The sequence below is a fragment of the Callorhinchus milii genome, unplaced genomic scaffold, assembly GCF_018977255.1.
Source record: "Callorhinchus milii isolate IMCB2004 unplaced genomic scaffold, IMCB_Cmil_1.0 Scaffold23, whole genome shotgun sequence".
NCBI lineage: Eukaryota > Metazoa > Chordata > Chondrichthyes > Chimaeriformes > Callorhinchidae > Callorhinchus > Callorhinchus milii.
Window position 1 is genome coordinate 7,484,196 of NW_024704764.1, and position 19,784 is coordinate 7,503,979.

General features: G+C 43.9%; 2 protein-coding genes across 7 annotated transcripts in view; one reads left to right on the top strand and one right to left on the bottom strand.

Moving 5' to 3' along the window:
* Positions 1–497: 497 nt before the first annotated feature.
* LOC103183789 (zona pellucida-binding protein 2) lies at positions 498–6,984 on the bottom strand. Of its 2 annotated transcripts, XM_042343398.1 has the most exons (8): positions 6,797–6,984; positions 5,403–5,495; positions 4,777–4,902; positions 4,041–4,190; positions 2,857–3,075; positions 2,064–2,149; positions 1,645–1,822; positions 498–674 (listed from the first exon to the last, which is right to left on the bottom strand). In XM_042343398.1, exons 1-8 carry the CDS (start codon positions 6,876–6,878, stop codon positions 577–579), a joined length of 1,032 nt encoding a protein of 343 aa, XP_042199332.1. In that variant the 5' UTR covers positions 6,879–6,984; the 3' UTR covers positions 498–576. The 2 variants fall into 2 exon arrangements, with proteins under 2 accessions (XP_042199332.1, XP_042199333.1); XM_042343399.1 differs by lacking the exon at positions 2,857–3,075.
* Positions 6,985–7,530: 546 nt separating this feature from the next.
* The window catches only part of LOC103183784 (zinc finger protein Aiolos), a 42,409-nt gene continuing 30,155 nt past the window's right edge, over positions 7,531–19,784 (top strand). For 2 of the 5 annotated variants that reach the window (XM_042343322.1, XM_042343327.1), the window contains exons 1-4: positions 7,531–7,634; positions 14,509–14,639; positions 15,403–15,454; positions 16,288–16,404. In XM_042343322.1, the coding sequence (XP_042199256.1) occupies positions 14,628–14,639; positions 15,403–15,454; positions 16,288–16,404 (181 nt within the window). In that variant the 5' untranslated portion in view covers positions 7,531–7,634; positions 14,509–14,627. Of the gene's footprint in view, positions 7,635–8,161; positions 8,313–14,508; positions 14,640–15,402; positions 15,455–16,287; positions 16,405–19,784 lie in introns of those variants that run through there. The other 3 variants (XM_042343326.1, XM_042343325.1, XM_042343323.1) reach the window with 3 other exon arrangements.

The window sequence follows — 19,784 nt, forward strand, 5'->3', positions numbered from 1 at the left end:
CAGGACAGTACACCATCACTGTGGTGCAGGACTAGAATGCACGCATTCAATCGTTCAAATACTCTGCACAGACGAGTGATTTAGTCATGGTAACATAATGAACAGCGAGATGCAGTTTCGCTGTGAGTGGAGAGAGCTGGAGGAGAACTTAGTGTAGAACAATTCAAATCCTGATATCTGATGCTTAGTTCAACGATCATACAATAGGTTTGAATAATGAAAGGACTGTCTGACAGAGCTTCATGCTAACATTGAACATTAGACAACGTGCAGATAAGTAGACAAGTCAGGTTTATAGGATGGTCATTAAATGCAGGTTGCAACAATTTGAATCTTATTAGCAGAGCATTTACATTCAGAAATTTTCACAGCCATGTGTTTTCAACTATTGCCCCTGGTATAGATACTAGTAATTATTACAGTGTGTACAAATACATCTTGTGGGACAGTAATCTTACCAATAGCAGGGCTTATTTGGGCACAACAGGTGAAATTATTGTTTTGTTAAGAGAGCAGCACTGATCCTTCAAATGAATATCACATCAGAAGGCTAGATTTATGCAGGGGGGGCACATGCTAACACGCTGTGGCTCCATAGAAATTAATCCTGATACTGGTACAGGGCAAGCAGTTCACATCGTTAGTGGGGCTGTACATCCCATGATCGCAAACAACTGTGGAAGAAAAAGCAAAGACAAGTATTTAGTGTTCCCAGCAACGGAAATATTCTCATTTCAACAAAACGCCTTCCTAGATATTCAACACAAAACCTCTTCCGACTGTTTGGAAATTCCATTACAAAAGCATAGCCTAAAGGTGAGATAGCTCAGTGATCTAACTCACAGCTACACAAGTGAAAGTTCCTCATGGTCTTAGCCTGTGCAGCCATTTTGTCTTCAAATTTAAGATGAGTGGGGAATTTTTAAATTTGGAAGCCAATTGTACAGTTCTTAAAAATAAACCAACCTCCAAATGAGGTTCAAATTTAATAATATTCCACATTCTGTACTATCTTAGATTTTAAGACAAGGTGAGGACAAGTGGAATTGCAGGCCTGGCATGTGGGTATGTTCCAAAAGCAATCTCATTAGTCTCACAATTGCTATGGACATATGCAGAGAATTGTTAAGAAACTCCATTCTACTTTCAAATAATGCCATGGGGTCATTAACATCCAACAACAACAAATTACAAATGTACGTAACAGGCTGGCAGAACCTTTGGTTTAACATCTCATCCGAAGGATAGCACCCGCAAAATGCCGTGCTCCACAGGACTGCACTGGAGTGACAGCCTAGATTTTGTGAGTTGGAGATTCGTATGCGGGGCTTGAACCCACAACCTTCTAACTCAGAGGAGAGAGTGCTGCCAAAATGAGCCAGGCTGACATCTAAGATGTGTATAAAACACGCTGTCCGTTAATCATCTTTCCCCTCTGTGAGTTCCCAGCCTCTCTGATACCTCTTCCGAGGTCCAGTGAGCTGGTTGCACCCAGCATGAACAGGAAATAGATTGTGTTGGAGCTGCGTTCCCACAGGTAGGTGTAATGTAATTCTGATTAACGGAAGAATGCCTTATTAAGAAATGGCACTGTATTCTAGTTGAGTTGGGATATAAGTAACCTAAATAGCAATCAAGACTCACCACAGCATTCGGAGCAATCTGAATGAGTGATCTTATTCTTCCCAAACCCAGGGCGACAGTGGTCTACTCGTGACACTTGCAGAGAGTTGTCAATGTAGTAGAAGGTGGGCAGTGCATTTTTCATTCCTGCCAATACAATGCTCTGCTTCATAAAGAAAGCTTGCACACGATTCCGAGCCTAAAACACAATCACACACAGGCTACTATTGTATGTTGCTAAGCTCTTGTGCTAGTGAACCAGTTCCCACTCCTTAACATTAGTGCATAGCTAGTGGCTCCCACCTCAACGCTACAGCCTCCAGACCCTAAAGCCCAGCTCGAGGCCCCAGAATTTAGCTTCCAGAGCTTAGCTCCCGATCCCAAACCAACCTCCAACTCCCAGAGCTCAGCCCCTGGCCCCCAAATCCTCCTCAACATACATTCTCTACTCTTCTGTTAAGTTCATCTTGACAGTTATGTTCGAGTTTTTTGCACAATGCTTCCCATCCATTGGCAAAAGGATCAACTGCAAATTTGAAGAAGAAAGAAATTATTACTTTTTTAGTTGGTGGTTGATCTTTCATGGATTCTAACAAATTTAATATTAAGAGACAACTGCAACATGGGCTAGACATGAGTACTTTGGACCAGTCATTTGCAAAAGTCTTAACACTCTTACACACATTACATTATTGTTAACATAATGGAATGTGTTTATGTCTGTTATGTAAACCCCTTGTGGTTACCGGAGTGTTCCTGTGTGTTTCGGTCTGTGTTGGCCAACTATGCGATTTTAGCAGGTTAAACTAGCAGTCACCCCAATGCACACTCTGTGGTTCCCAAGCCTTGGCTCTTGCCAACCTGCTTCTAATACTCTCTGGAATTAGGTAAGAAGTAATGTGCACTTCAATCCAGAAATGGGAATTTCCACTGTGCATAGAACTCAATTTGTTTTGGATACTCTTAAGCATAATGATAGGTTTCCATATGTATCAGACACCTGGCTGACCAAACAAAAAATTGTCCATATTGTAAGCTTCTTGTCGTAACAGACATGTTCCCATGAGTTTCTGTCTTAGTTACAAGTGAGTTCCTATGTATTTTTTTCAGCATTCTTCTTTATCTACTGACATATTCAGTTAATTAAATACTCTAAAACGACACAAACATACTTCAACCTTTCAGACAACATTAAGAGTGCTTTACAGATACAAACAGTAATATGAAAATCACCTCTGAAATTAATGAAGAGCTCGGTTACAAGGCCTTTGTGTGGTACTCTAACGACATGGCAATGCATCCTGATGTCAGATATTCTGCAGGCTAGATCATCAATCAACTCTTTTTCCACTGAATTTAACTTGTGAAAGAACTGACTGTTAGCAGGCTCATGGCAACCTTTGGTGTGATAGCGGGTCGCAAACATAAACGAATAATCGGGCTCACGATAAGCTGGAAGAGTTCAATAAAAAGTTTCTTTATGAGAACTTCTGGGAATGAATAATACCAAAGTATTCTTATAAATGATAATAATAACAACAATCCTTGCATTTGTTATGGCACCTTTCAAGTCAGAAGATCTCAAATTGCTTCACAGGATTTACTGCAGTGATTATGTATTTTGTAGGTGAAATGTGGCAGCCAATTTGATCACGAACAGCTATGACACGAAGGACCAAATGGAGCATCGTTGGGATAAGCTCCCTTCTCTTTTTAAGTAGTATGAAAACAAAAAAAAGGAAGTCATTTTCATGCCTCATTCAAAGCAGAACCTCCTAAAATGCAGTGCTGCCCCAGTATTGTATTGGAGTCAGCCCAGATTGAGTTCAAAATCCCAATTTGGGCCTTCACAATCCACAAACGTTTAACTCAAGAGTTGATCCAGGCTGACACCTAAATAAGACCTTATGATAAGGTAGAATTAAGAACCTGTGAATGAAACAGCACTGAAAGCTCACTGCCATTGAATGCATTTGCATCCGTGCTGTGTAGGCAGCAATACTGTCCTGTATGGGCAGGTGCCCTATCCTGTGGAGGCAGCAGCACTTATCTATGCTTGTGTAGGCATACTGTGCCATCTCAGATTCAGTTAGGCCAGTATCCTCTGCATAAACTTAGTTTATTCTAATAAAGGCCATTTTAAGCATTCAAAAATGATAAGCAGAAATCCAAGATGGTAGTGGCCAGGCTTTAAAGACCGGCTATGATTATTCAGAAATGAGGGACTATGAGGGTGAATAGATATTTCAAAACACTTTTTTTAAGCAACCATTACTCCTTAAATACGGAACGGAACTTGTTTAGGAAAGCTGCAGTTTTCACTTCATGGTGTTTTCTGCGGAGGACTTTCCAAGGGGAAAGCTGAAAGAGACCTGGAGGGGGTTTGCGGTGAGGGGGTTAGTTAACTCATTATTTACCATACACTGAGAATTTCATATCAAGGAATATTTCTTTCTTCTTTTCAATATTCTTGTAGGAAACTGTACAGGTATAGTCTCCCGACATGAACTTTCTGAATGATTTCAATATGAGTCGTCCTGTTTCAGTGATCTTCGCATAGGACTCCCCTGAAATGCAGCACAAACAATGCTGTGAGAAAAATAATGTTTAAAAAGGTCACCACCCTTTGACTCATTAAAAAAAACAGCTTAAGGCTCTGATGGGACAGCGAGCGGTAGGGTGGGTGGAGGCATGAGATCATATGGGCCGAAGGGCCATATGATTTTTTTTTACAAAAAAATTAAGTAAAACACATTTTTATTTTAACTCTCAATTGTGCCACTTAACTGGTAATTTAGAATTCCAACAAAGTGCAGAAACCCTTGTAACAGGTTCCCAAGGTGCCTTGCAATGCTAATTACAATTACTGTTGTGTGAGTAATGGTAAAAATGTGTTAAAACAACGTAACACAGAGTCTCTGCAGATTGAACCTCACCATCAACTGCAAAACAGCAGTAATGAAACAACTGGCAGGCCACTATAAAATATCTACAACCTTTCGATGAAAAAGCTCCACTAATTCATTCCCACCTACTTTCTAACCACACAGTAAAACAACTTACACAATGTTAATGATGATATCAACAAATTGTCTGTCCTGCCATGTGCACAAGGTTTGGCTGAAGCCCTGGAAAAGTTAAAGAGCATCTTACCTTTTATATTTTTTCCAGATGGTCCAATCCATATAAAATATGGATCTATTAATTCATGCTCTTTAAGATCCTCAGTTGTACAGAGAAGAATTGGACTGTCATGGTAAATCTTCACATAAACTTTTACTTGAAAAAAAAGTTAATAATTATTGTCATATGATATAACTTGATGTTAAACATTAAAGTTCTTGGGAAAAGTATCTTTATTAGCCAGGAATCATGTGTCTGTCCTTCCCTGTGGAGAATATTTGTTCTCCCTCCCTGTATGAGGTAATTAGCCTTCTCCCTGTGGAGATTACATAGTCTTTTTTAGGGTGATAGTAGACGTGTTTTCTGCTCTGATGTTGAAATTCGCTTTGTGAGATACACTTATAGGATTATGAACTATAAGTGGCATTTTCACGAAGTGAAATGCTGCCTGTTCACATTGGAGAAATGTTTTTGAATCTAAACTTAGCTGGACACTAAACGAGAATACTCCAAGTAGCAGTCCAGCAAGTTACTTCACGGGAAATGGGAGGCATCACTGAAAAAGTACATCAACTGGAAACTTAAATCCTCAAATTATCTTTGATATACTGTGTGTAGAAAAGCCCCTGCTTGAATCAGTCTTACTTTTAAGTTACCTGGTTTGCTGTTGCTGCTGCCGAAAATTTTTGAAACAGATCTGTCAGTTCCATTTTTTTTGACTTGAGGATCAGTGGGCGCACCAACTTTCACTGCATGTAACAAAGTTTAAAACTGTAACTAATTTTATTTATCCGCTTGAAAAACACTTATGTTTATTTTCAATATTTTTGAATTGAAGAGTGTTAAAGAACCAGACGTGAAACACGTTATATCAAATGTATCAAAATGTAAGGATTATTATTGTACCTCAATTGGCTGCTCATATTATTTTGTTTATAAAACATTGGTTACATAGATCAGCTGCTACATCTGTTTGTATTAACATTCACTTAATTTCCATTCAATTATATTTTGTAAACCTCGGATACATTTGTTTTTCAACGTGAAAAGAACTTTATTAACAAGTTTTTGTTGCGGGAACGTTACCCGCTCTTCCAAAATACTTGTAATGTTTTGGTTGAAACGTGGCTCAACCTGGCTCAGTTGGTCAGACTCTCACCTCTGAATCAGAAGGTTCTGGGTGTCAAGCCCCGAGTCGGGTCTTTAAACTCATGGTACTCTTTGACACGCCATACGTTACTCGAGAAGAGAAGTGAATGTCTCCTGGCGTCCTGGCCAACAGCAGCCCCAAATAACACCAGTCGCTCACTCACTTCATGGCGGTTCGTTGGGACACCGCCGTACCCAAATCGGTTTCTCGGTTTGCCCGCAAAATACAAAGCCACCGCACTTTCAACGGTAAAAGCGCTCGGTGTGAGCACTTTTCCCTGCATTCGATACGGCGTCTTACCACGTCGGCGCGACGTCTCAAAGCGCTTCGCGGTAATCCGCCAGGGCGGCAGCCGGCCGCGTGCAGCGGCGACCCACAGACCGCCGCGGCGCCAAGGGACCAAATTATTAACTCGATAAGGTTTAGCGCTTCGACCTCATGACTTCAGCCTAAACACCGTCCACCCCAAGGCGGTCAGCTTGGGGTGGGGGGGGGGGGCGGGGGTGAATGGGGGGGTGGTGCGTACCCGCGTCTCTCCCTCTTCCGGACCCGACGCGCCTTTGACCCCCACACGGGGGTCAGAGTCGCGCTTCGCCTTCGACCTGTTGACTTTCAAAACACCCGGGAAACTTCCCCTCCTCGCGCCGCTGGCCGAAGGGTCTCTCTTCGTCCCCACCCACCACCACCACCATTACCGTGACCCCTCACCCCCCGGGGGTTACACACATATACACACAGTCCCAGAAACAGGAGGAGGCCATTCAGGCCCTCGGGCCTTGTTCCGCCATTTTATAAGATCACGGCTGACCAGTACCTCGAGTGACCTTCCCCTCCCATCCCTGACCGCACGAGTATCTCTCTCTCTCTCCCTCTCTCTCTCTCTCTCCACCGCCACCTTACCTAAAGCGGTGGAGAGAAGGATATTGTAGACGGCGAACGCGAGCAGTTTGCGGTGCCGGTGACCGGGCAGCTCTCTCCTCATCGTCGTCGTCAGCGCCTCTTTTTTTTCGTCGTCTCTCTCTGGTTGGCCGACAGGACGGCGCGGCCTCGCACCAACCGCCAACCGCACGCGCCGCCGTCGACCGCCCGCCCGCGCCTGCGCACGCGCACTGCCTCGGGTGGGAACGCCCGGACGTCACCGCGCATGCGCCCGGGCGGGGGGGAGGGTGGGGGGGAGCACTTCGCCTGCGCGTGATTTTGTGAAAGCGGGAAAGAGAAAGCACGTGATGGGGGGGAGGGGGGGAAGCGGGAAAGAGCACTGCGTCTGCGCCTGCGCCATCCGCCCCCGCGCACCAACACGCGCGCGCGCTTGAACCCCCCCCCTCCCACTTCCCCCCCTCCCTCGCATTCGATCGCTCATTCATGACAGCAGTCACGTGCCCGACCCTTTCGCCCCGCCCCATAGTTTTTCCCCGCCTCCTGCCCCGCCCGCTTGCCCCACCCTCGGCCCCGCCCCCTACCCCTGCGCCGCCCCCTCCTCTACCCCGCCTCCTGCCCCGCCTCCTCTCCTGCCCCGCCCCCTGCCCCGCCCCCCTCCCCGCCCCCTCAGCAAGCATTTCCAGGCGTCCGCCGGCCGGTCTGACGTCACCGCGCACAAATATCCCAGCTACGTCTGGCGTCACGGGAGGGAGGGAGGGAAAGGCGCGCCGTGGGATTCTCCCGCCCTTCCGCGCGGTGTGAATGTATCCATGTGAATGGGGGCAGAGCGGCAGCACGTGGAGCCGCGAGGAGAGAGCAGGTCAGCCTCGCACACAGCACAGCCCCCGGGCACACGGCGGGGCCGGGAATGGGGGGGGTTCTGTGTGTTGGAGGTGTGTGTGTGTGTGTGTGTTGTGGGGGGTCTGTGTGTGTGTGTGTGTTGGGGGTGTGTGTGTGTTGTGGGGGGTGTTGTGGGGGGGCTGTGTGTTGTGGGGTGTTGGGGGGTTGTGTGTGTGTGTGTTGTGGGGGTTGTGTGTGTGTGTTGTGGGGGTGTTGTGTGTGTGTGGGGGGGGTTGTGTGTGGGGGTGTGTGGGGGGGGGGGTTGTGTGTGTGTGTTGGGGGGGGCTGTGTGTGTGTGTGTGTTGGGGGGGGGATTGTGTGTGTGTGTGTTGGGGGCTGTGTGTGTGTGTGTGGGGGGTGTTGTGTGTGTGTGGGGGTGAGGGGTGTTGTGTGGGGGGGGCTGTGTGTTGGGGGGTGTTGTGTGTGTTGGGGGGTGTTGTGTGTGTTGGGGGGTGTTGTGTGTGTTGGGTGTTGTGTGTGTGTGTGTGGGGGGGTGTTGTGTGTGTGTGGGGGGGGGTGTATTGGTTATTTTTTCTCCAGGATGAGTTGGAAGCCATAATAATCGTTGCATTTGGATAAATAGACTGAATGACTTTAGGTTTCCAGGGACAGGAGCCCCATCATTGGAAAAGGAAAACTGTTTTGAGAGTTGTCAAAAGTAAGTGTGTGTGTGAGTGAGTTTTTTAAAAAATATATATACATATATATCCAGACCCCGAGGGATTTAATTAATTGGTTAAAGCAGGATGTGTTGTGTGTGTGTGTGTGTGTGTGTGTTGTGTGTTAATTAATGTTGATCATGAAAGCTCGTGTAGGTGGCGTCGTAAAATCACGTAGATTACAAACGGGTTAAATCAGATCAATTAGACGGTATGTCAGATGAAGTGCGAGTGCGCGAGTGTGTTTTTTTTAAAAAAGAAGAAAAAACGCGCGCGTTTGTGTCGTGGACACTGAACCCCACGTATTACTGATTAACAGCGTCGAAACCGCCTTTGACGGAGGGCTTTGTACACTTTGGAACGTGATGGCGTTCAGTGATAGTCGGAGAGAGAAAACGTGCAGCAAAGTGGTGATTTGTGGCCAAAGTCGTTTGAGCGACAAAGTGCACGTTTGGAGAGGTTGATTTGTTACAAGTCTTGGTGGTTGGCTGTGGGATTTCACGAGCTCATCTTTTTTTTTTCCAACCCCCCCCCCCACCCCTGTTGTTGCTCTGCTCCCATCGGGACGTTTCTTTGGGTTGCTATCATTTGAATAATGCACTGTATTATTTACCTGGTGACCCATATGGTGTGTGTGTGTGTGTGTGTGTGCGCGCGTTACAGTATTGGTGATTGCAAGTCTACCTCTGTCACATCGGAAATATCCATGTCCTTTTCAGCTGAGGAAATAAAAAAAAATGACACGTACAGTAGTTCTTTCTTTCAAGGTTCGATAAGATCAGACTCTTCTCGAGAATCACTCTACTGGAGTTCAACCGATAGCAGTGTTTATCTCGGTTGGGTTTATTAGACTCATTGCAGTGTTTCAAAGAATGAGTTCACGGTGCCTATAAGAGTGTCTGTACTTACGAGCACTTAAAAGAGCTGTAACGGTTGGTGAAAAGTAATTCAGCAATGTAAGCTTAACCATCTGCGCTGCTCACATGCAATGAATGTTACTCTACTTATTGGGATGTAACGCGTTAGTTTAGTAAGCGTTGGATTACTTATTGGGATGCAGTGTAATTTTTTTTAAAAAAAAGAGAGATCGGCCAAGCCCTTCAAATGCGATGTTCTTCTCGAGAATTGTTTCTGGAGCTGATAGACCGTTGAGCTGCTTCCTCTGGGATACGAGGGAGACGCGGCTTTGGGAATCTGCCCACGGAAGATGGGGCTAAAAGAATCCAAAGTGTGGATCCATCCCCAAACGGTAGACCCATGAAAGTAGATTCAAAATAACTTGTGACTACAGTTCAGGATAGACTGAACGGGTCGATCTCAACCAGGAACAAGTTGATAGACAATAACTTTACAAGCAGAAGCAAGTTAATGGCTAATAACTCTTCATTTGTAATCAGTATTTTGATGCTTTCGGCTGGTATCTTTGTTGACTGAAGTGTTGACTTACTCTGGTGCTTTCCAAGCCGCGACAGTAAGGGAGGATTTCTGTGAATTTCTACAGATTCTGTTAAAACTGCTCAGCTGCTTTGCATCACCATCCAAATTTAGACTTTAATTATTCAACCACCGGTATAGGAGGCCATTTTGAGGATCGATTACAACGGACAGCAACTTTGCACTTCATATTATTGTGATAAAAATGAGAGCGAGAGGGTATTTAGCTTTCCTCAAGACACAGCTCATGAAATAATAGAATTTTTAAGGGGCATTTCACGTTGAGACGACTTATCAAACTGCAACTGCGTGTGTGTGTGTGTGTGTGTGCATATATGGTAGGGTGCGGGTGCGGGTGGGGGGAGAGCCGGTCGAAAAAGGAAGTTTGACCTGCTTTGTACAGCTCAATGGGTAATGCTGCACTCGCTGGTCTATTGGGGGAGCACGATGGGACCTTAATTAAGGCTACAAGAACAAGAGGAGGCCATTCATCCGGTTTATGGCAGATCTTTCAGTTCCATCTCCAAGCATTGAACTCCTTTTTAACCGTCTCAATTGATCGGCCTGGACGGCCCTCTGGAGCAGTGCCATCCAAATTCTCACAGCATTCGTGTGAATGCATCGGTTCACAAAGACACTTTGGAATTATTATAGCAGGTTGAGTAACTGAATTATAGTCGTCGATAAATTAGAAAATTACACTGGAGATGTGAAGGAGGAGTACCAAACGTTGCTATTTATGTAGTCAACTTTCTCAGACCTGGTTGCGGGTTTAGCTTTCTTATTAAGTGCTTTGTGGCTGCAGACTGTCTGAGGAAAGAGAGAAGCAGAGTGCTGACCAGTAGTGTGAATGCAGTTCCATTAAATAAAAGTTGCTTAAAAAAAAAAGTGCGTTGAAAGAACCAAACAAATGAGAGAAAAACAACAAGATATTGAAAGCAAGTCGAAGAGAAAACAAGGCGACAAAGCAAAGCAGGGGGAAATGATTTGATTTAAAAAATAATACTATTTTGAGAAGGATATGCAAAGATTTGGCTTTCAAGTTCGAGATGAGCAAAGCGCTCGCGGACCAGTCAATGAGTGGAGTGAGGACGGATCGGGGCTGCAAATGGAAGGTAAAATGCTACACCTGCTGGAAATCTGAAACCGAAGTCGCTTTGGGCGCACGCGGCAGGTCGGGCAGCATGAAAGAGAGGAAAGCGAGTTAACGTTTTTAGATCGATGACCTTTCATCAGAACGATGACCTTTCTGCTGGATGCAGTCCGTGGGTCGTTCTCGATAACACTTAGATCCTGGTGTAAGATGACCCTCCGTTGCAGTGCAGGGGCGGTGGGTGGTGTGGCACTGTCAGGGTTGCCGTCCGTTGGATGGGGCGTTAAACTGAGGTCCCACTGCCTTTTCATGTGGTCAGCAAAGATCCCACGCACTATTCGAAAAGTGAAGGGAGTTTCTCCCACTTTACAGACCAACAAATCCCCCCCACCCCAATAAAATTGTTCACTCACTCCATGGTTGCTGTTGGCACATTACTCTTTGCAAACTGTCCGCCGCATTTCGCCCACAAAGTACACAATGCGCACTTTACGGTATATCATGTGAAGCGCTTTTAAACGATTCGATGAAGCGATAAGGAGCTAAAATCGAATGCAAGGATTATTATTATCACATCCTCGAGAACAGCTTAAAGCGCTTCACAGGATATACCGTAAAGTGGTGTAACTGTGTGTCTTTTGTGGGAGAAATACACATACTACTGCAAGTTCTTAACTATTAATTTGATTTACCTCAAACCGTGGGTGTTAAAACCCTTTACAAGCAGGTCATAGAACTATAGAGCAATTTCATTAATCATTGACCTATATTACTGCTGGGGTGAGTTTCTCTTCACTGAAGTTACTGTGAAGTGTAGTGATTGTGCATTTGTACACAAATGTGACAGCCAACTTTTCACACAGCCATGTCCCACAAACAGCCCAGAAGCGAGTGACCAATCTTATTTGCCAGATTGTTGGTCAGGACACCAGGAGAAACTCGCTTCCCTTTTTGAATAGCATCATCGGATCTTTAATGTCCATCTGAACAGACAGGACCTCGGTTTAGTGTCTCGTCCAAAGGAGGACACCTCCAGCAGTGTCAGCCTAGATTGTGAAGGGTGAGATATAATGTACCTACAGCTGGGAAATTGACAGCACGTTGACCTAAGTGGTAGTGACAAGTTAAGCCCGTGTCAAGTTATCAGGAGTTTACTGTAGTTTCAAGTCGTTGTTTTGGTGCAAATACCGCAGGAAACTCCTGCGTTTTATTTATTCTAGAAAGATTACGTGAAAGAACGTAACAGCCTCGACTCTAGTTTCATTCGGTGTGGAGTAAATTCCATCCCCTCTGTAGCAATAAGTTTTCTTTTAGGAAAAATGATATGATCAGTATTCTTGTGGGACATAGTTTGGAACAGTGGTGAGAGCACTCGCCTCGCCAGCGGGAGACCTGGGTTCCATTCCGGGCAGGGCGAGATGTTGGGCAGGTTTCCTTACTGTTTACTTAGCAGTACGTAGGAACCCAGTTGTTAGTCGATTGGTGGATCACTTTTCCGGGGATAAAAATTCCTCCCCCCAAAAATTATTTGGTCACTCAGCCCACGAGTGTTTCATGGGGACGCTGCTGTGCGCAATTGGCTGCTGCGTTTCGCCCACAAATACACAGTCAATTCACTTTACAGTATATTCTGTGAAGCGCTTTGAGGCGTCTCGAAGACGCGAAAAGCACTATATCAAACGCAAGGATTATTATTATTATAATACAACTGTAGCGACTTCTCTTTCGACGGTCATTTGCGACTCCGCTACCCCCTTGTGAAGGGTTTGTTTTAAGAGGAGGTTTTAGGTTAGTGAACTAAATGAAGTGTAAACACATTTAATCAGAAAACAAAATTTTCCAAAGCGACGAGCGCAATAAGTTAAAAGCAAACAATCAACTGCATGAAATGGACTTAAGCCCATGGAGAGCATACAGTTTCATGTTTGTATCAAAACGAAAAACAGAACAAGATTTCAGTTGTTACTTTATTCAAAGCGAATGACTGTAATGATATTTCTGCATTCTCATGGGGTTTGAACCCACAAAGGAAAATAATATGTGTAATTACAAAGACAGGCCATCTGGACTCGGTTTGCATTAGACAAACACGCCATCTGGGTCCGCTTTTAATAAGGAGAATTGCAACTCAAGACACCTCTTCAAGAGGACAACGTGCCAACGGATTCTCTTTGGAGGAGTTAGATATGTGATTTGAGCTCATTTTAAAAACTTTTTCAAAGCATTACGATTACCTGAAACCCAGGTTTCAGTTTTGATCTGTTTCTGTTCATATTTGTTTAAATGTTCTTGTTCTAGAGCTAAGTGGCGTTGAGATCTTCTGGGGAATTGGCTGATGGAAGTTAGTTACTGAACCAACCGAGTGAGGGAGCTGAAATAGCAAATACCTACCATATATGGTTCAAGTGACTTGATCACAAAAGTTCATGATTAATGACTGTTTACACTGTTGGGTACCTGAGTCATAATTGTATTGATTCAGCCTCTCTGCCCCCCACCCTCTGGAACCCCATCCCACAGTTCCTCCTCCTCACCACCTCCTTTGCCTCTCTCAAGACCATCCTCTTCTGTGGCTTCGGTCACCCTCCTACTCCTCCCCTCCCTACCTTCCACCACTCCTGATCCCAACCAGAACCCCGGCATTTGGGATGCCCTCCTGATGTGAAAGACGCTATAGAAATGTAATTTGTTGTTGTTGATTCAATGCTGATCTTAAAGAATTTAACAACACTTAAGATATTTGCTATAGTCAAAGTAGTTGTATAACAGCCATTGCTTGCCGGCGTTGTGGTTAGCGCAGTATGTTATGCTGACAGACCTATTCTGTGCGGTACTAGAAAGCAAACTACTGCCCGTGCTCTCTCAGGAGTACCAGTTTTGAGAGTTGATGCTCCATCTTCTGCACGGAGCTGACCAAAGATTATTAAAATTCTGTATGCGTCAGGAGTTCGCTAGCCACGCTGGAGGCAAACCATCTAAACTTTTCTTTTTCACCAGTTTGCCCTGCCAGTTTTCTTGCCTCCTCTCTCAAAGATACTGATTCCATTTTCCTTACCACTGGGGTCTGTTCTGTGGGTACTGTTGGTTTTCCAGTGCCTTGTCCAAGTGAACATTTTGCATGTACGTGCCTTGACATCAAGTGTCAGTCAATAAGCTATTCCACCGTAGCTGAGCCCAATCCTCTTCTCACTTGATATCTAGACACATATACCATACGTAGGTCTCGAATGATGCCATTAGACCATGCCAGGAGCTCAGTGACATAACCTTATTAAACATACAGGACAATCCTGTTACTGCACGAGTTTTGTTGTAACATTGGTGTCCTTTGGACGTGCAAGCTTGGTGGATGACTTTGTTTCACACTTGGAGCACAGGAAATAGTATCTGCCACACATCCTGAGATTACATCAGCAATTGCTTTTTATTCAGGAAACGTGCAGCATGCAGGAATTGAATTTGCGGCAGCCAATTTAGCTTCATGTCCTATGATAAAAGCGATGTTTTGGGTTTATGAAACCAATCATTATTATGGAATTTTTCCTGCGTAAAACTTAATCGATATGGCGATGTATAAGAATTTGCGTAGCAAATAAAAATGACTAAGACGTTGAAATAAAACGTGATCGATTGTCTCCGATTACTATATTCATTCCCTTTTTTTGTAGTGTACGAAAACAGCACCAACCCGAGTGGGGCGAGTGTACGAAGTGCAGTGTGATTACTTACATTGTGGAGAAAGTTACAAGGAAACCAGTCAGGACTTGGAAAGGTTGGGTTGTTGGAGATGTTAGATCAGGTATGTGATGACATTCTCCTTGATCTCTGCAGCCTTTGACGCAATCGACCCCTCCATCCTTTCCATCACCTGCGCTCCATCTTTCCAGTTCTATCCTATCGGGTCTTCTCTTTGACTCATCTAGTGGCTTCACTTTCCCGCACAGTCACACACCGTGTTCCTCAGGGCTCTATCCTCAGACTTCTCCTTTTCAGCGTCTGTGTCCTCCTACTTGGTGACATCAGTAATAATCCTTGCATTTGATATAGTGCCTCATCGCATCTTCGAGACGTCTCAAAGAGCTTCACAGAATATACTATAAAGTGAATTGACTGTATATTTTGTGGGTGAAAGGCGGCAGCCAATTGCTCACAGCAGTGTCCCACAAACAGTCGTGGACTTAAGTGACCAACTTTTTTTTCAAGGAATTATTAACCCCGGAAAAGCGATCCACCAATCGACTAACAACTGAGTTCCTACTTACTGTTAGGTAAACAGAAGCGTGTGGAGTAAGGAAACCTGCCCAACATTTCGCCCTGCCGGGAATCGAACCCAGGTCTCTCGCTTGCAAGGCGAGTGCTCTAACCACTGAACTACAGGACTCCACTGCAGAAACGGGGTTCACTTCCCCCTCCCTTCCTTCTTCAGCTTCCTGCCCCAGCTCAGGGGTGCCAAGCCAGCAACATGAAGAGCTTTGAGATATTCTCCCAACGTAAAGGTGTTGTGTAAATGTCTTATGTTGCATTTCTTATATTTGTTTAGGATTTTATATATTTATTTCCAGAATATGACTGATATGGGAGGAGAAGAGACTCAAGAAATGTTTCCGCCAGAAGGTAATGCTTACTTGAGTTGAACTACTTTCCAGATACATGGCTGCTTTGACAAAGGAAGTCCTGTTAAATTATTGTGCCACTAGCAATAGCTAACACCTCGACAGTATAGCAAAGCGTGTATGTCAGAGCAAGAGGTCTGCTTACAGATGGAAACCACAGATAATGCTATTCTCACTGAGACCAACTCCTCCATTTGGGAGATCAAGATTTCAGCGTGCCAGAAAGGAGATAAATGTAACACTAATTATTAAAGCTGCAAATAAAACAAGCTATGTCTATTTTAGACTATTACATGAGGACCTCAGGCCTCTGAGCTGAGCTGACTTATATTTCATGCATTTATTTGTGGTGCTATTGCATTAATTGGTGGTGGAAGACAACCATTAAAATTAATAATAATAAATAATAATAAAACCTTGCCTTTGATGGAATGCTTTTCACGTCAGGAGGGAGGACGTCTCTAAGTACAGCACAAGCTTTATTGTAAAGTGTCGACTGTGTTTTGTAGGTGAACCCAGCAGCCAATTTGTACACAGCAATGTCCAACAACAGCCATGGGGTGAATGAGTAATTTTATCTGCTGGGGATTGTTGGGCAGGACACCGGTAGAAGCCAGCACTGCAATAGCGTGCTAGCCGAGACCAATGTGGTGCTTAAACCCACTAACTTCTGATTTGGAGGCGAGAGTGCTTCATAGTCCTGCTTGAAAAGACAAAACTACTTAGACTTGAAAAGATGGCCTCTTGAACTGATGACACCAGTTGAATGAACTTTGAGTTCTTGATTCATTTAACATTTAAATACTTTTCATATTTTAACTTTTTGATGAGCAGGTACCAAGGACGTCCCCCCAGCAACGGAAGACCCAAAGCTGACAGAGAGGACAGACGTATCTGACCCTGCTCCAGAACCAGCTGTCCAGAGCCAGTTTGACACCGACAAGATTACTGGTAAGGCAGGCTGTTTTAAAGCGGACAGTACAATAAATTGGACAAAACAACCCATCCACCTCACCAATGAAGAAATAATAATAATAATATTTTCATTTGATATGGATTAATCATCCAATCACTTACACTAACCTGAGGGTTTCCATTACATGCATATTTCAATAAAGTCAATATGCATAGGGCGAAATGTCTTGCGCTATTTATGTCTTGCATTTTCTCCCCAAATTCCATGAATTTCAAATTATTTTGCCGATAGGGAATTGCATGAAGTTTCTAGCCTTTGGTTGCATATAAATAGTGTCTTTGAGGGTAAGCGATATTTTGATGGCGCAAAAATCATATGAAAGAGAATCTTAACTGTAGGACGCTAAAATAAATAATCCTTGCATTTGACTTTGTTCAAAAAGTCTCAGAGACTTTGATAGGAGGTGTATTTGTAGGTGAAAGGGTAGCCAAATGCTCAGCAGTATCCCACAAACAGCAGTGAAGTAAGGAAGATCTGGAGGACTATTGGCCAGGTTGCCAGTAGAAACTTAATTCCCTCTTGAATCAAGGCGTGGGATCTTTAACGTCCATCTAAACAAGACAGACAGGACTTTGGTTAATGTGTCATTCAAAGCAAGTCATCTCAGTCAATACAGTGCTCCATTAGCACTGCACAGAGTGTCAGGCTATAAGCTCAAAAGGTCCAATGTGGGAATTGAACCCACAACCTCCTCACTCAGAGGCAACAGCACTCACTACCAATTGACTCACGCTGACAGCTAAATATGATTGTTGTGTAGGTCAGGTTGTCGGTGAGTTCTGGGAAATGGAGACAAACATTTTGCCTGGCTTTCTGGTCACATTTGATTGAAGGAGCGCTACTTCTTTTGTGTTCTGATGTGAATAGAGGCCGAGATGGGGATGAAATTAAGCAATCTATGCTAAAGTAGCTTGGCTGCAGATTTCCAGTAAGCGCTGCACAGAATAATAATGATCCTTGCATTTGATATAGCGCCTTATCACGTCTTCTAGACATTTCAAAGCGCTTCACAGTATATATTGTGAATTTATACAAGTGGGAAAATTCTATGGATGCCTAACTGAGAATCTTTTAACAGGAATCTCGTGCTGAACCCAGTAAAAGGGTGGCCTTTAATGCTTGGGGCTCTGACCCCAAATTTATGCTGTTAGAGGGGAATAACCCCTCCTGTTATGCTTAAACAAGGATATTGGTTTGCGTGGGCTGTTGGAAGAAACAGGAAACCGTAGCAATAAATAACACATTAAGCAGCAAGTCGCTTGAACTTCAGGTAACCAGAGTTGTCAGAAGCCTTCAGATGGTGGCAAAGTATGTGAAGAATTAAAGATGAAGGATGATCTTTATACCTAATTGTAGTTCATCTGTCTTTTGGTTGTTGTACTCTGTGTCCTTGTAACTGCTCCATATTAGCACCTGATGTAGAGCTGTGAGGGCTTGTCTGACCAGAATTTAGGGTGAATTGAGCTGTATTTTTTTTATTGTAGGAGTAACAAACCTATCAAATGGATTGATTGCCAGCGAGGCCAGTAATAACCGCCAGAACTCCTCCCAGGGTTCTGTTAGTGTGACGCTGTGAGATGTGTGCAACATGCGTTCTCTCCAGAACCTGTTTAGTTTGGGGAAAATGGGTAATAACATGTCAAAGCTCTTTGTAAAGTTGCACGGTTTTCGCTGCTTACATGGACAGCTGTACATTCAGTTATAGCAAAATGATGCCAGGTATTTAATGTTGCAGTTCAGTATCATTCCTTGAAACCTGTAATCATGACAATCAGTCACTTTTCTCCCCCTCACCTCCCTCCTGTCCTTACTGCATTTTGTATATGTATATAAAGTACATATTTTATGTTCTTTTTGCGTAGTCACGTTGTTTTAAAGAGCAAACCAAAAAGTGTGCTCTGTTTGCAGTTTTATTTAAAAAAAATATAATTCAATTGCCATTCATCACATATTGAAATTCTGAATTGGGTTTTGTGGTCTGACCTTGCTTATGCCACTTCCAGAGTGTCAGTAAGCCAGGTCTTCTGAACCTTGTTGAGCCCGTGTGGTTAGCAGCAGTCCTCCTGGAAACCCCCCCCTCCTTTCCACGTGCTAGCAATACGAACCCAGGGTGGTTTTAGAACTGCGTCAGACGCTCAAGCATTTAACCGCTATCTTGTCCTCATTGAAACCTAAACAGCGATTGCCAGAGTGGAAACTTTTTTTATTTGTAGATTATCATTTATCCTGGGAAAAAAAATCAAATAAAATTAACCTTACGCAAATTATTCCACAATATTTCTGCCTTCGTTGAAAAGTTACTGTGTACATTGAGGTGCAGAATTTGTTGTTTGATTGAATGCATTTTTAAAAATATATTATATATTGTTACATATATGTGTGTGTTTACACATAGGCAAAGGCAAAAAGATTATTTCCAGTTATCAGTATCTTTAAGTACTTTCATAGACAGGATATATTTTACATGGTCCATTGCTATTTGAGCTTATGATGATCCTTCACATTGCCATGGTCAATGAATGGGTTCACCAATGGAGAATTGCTCCATTTAGTGTTGAGTGAGCCTGATTATGTTTCAGTAATTTGCACCGAAGAGATCTATATTTGGTGTCAACCTGACTCTCACTGTTTCTCACCTCTGAGTCATAAGGTTGTGGGTGCAAGCCCCATATCGGGTCTTTGAACTTGTCTGTGCAGACACTCCAATACAGGTTTGGGGGTGGGGGGACCACTACGTTGTTGGAACGTTAAACCTGTCTACCTGTTCAGATGAATGTCACCTTCAAAGCTCTTTACGGTCTTGCTCCTCCCTACCTCTCTGACCTTCTAACTCCATATCAGCCTGTCCGCTCCCTCCGCTTGGTGGACCCCAGCTTGCTTCAGTTCCCCCCACTTCCCGCTCCACCATTGGTAGTTGGGCATTCGCTGGTAGCTGGTAGGAATACCAGACAGCTGCTGGTAGCTATCACTAACTGGTAGGAATACAGTAAGAGAAACCAATTAAGCTATCATCCATTCTAATGTAACATACATTTTTTTAATAAGTATCACTATTGCTGCTGCTCAAATGTGCCAGTTAGAACCAGCAGCTACACCCACGCATAGATGTGCTTTTGTGTGGATATAGTTTTGTAATGAAATGAATGATTAAGAGGTTCTCACACATGTTGGTTGTTACCTTGGTGACTGATGTTCACTGCGGTGTGGGTCATAGGGTTGAATTGCCTGTTATGAAATTTGGTTTATTAAATCAGGGTATGGCTTATGGAATGGAGTATCTGTGGGAGTTGGCAGAGCAAAGAACACAGCGATGAGATCTTTTGGCAATTAAGCCCAGGTTTGTTATGACACTGAC

Excerpts from the sequence above, each read along its gene's own strand:
- LOC103183789 (XM_042343398.1), bottom strand. The coding sequence starts at position 6,878 with ATGAGGAGAGAGCTGCCCGGTCACCGGCACCGCAAACTGCTCGCGTTC. Across the intron at positions 4,191-4,776 it reads ATCTGGAAAAAATATAAAAG|GGGAGTCCTATGCGAAGATC; the intron begins GTAAGATGCTCT and ends GCTGCATTTCAG. Across the intron at positions 1,823-2,063 it reads TTAACAGAAGAGTAGAGAAT|GCTCGGAATCGTGTGCAAGC; the intron begins GTATGTTGAGGA and ends ATTGTGTTTTAG.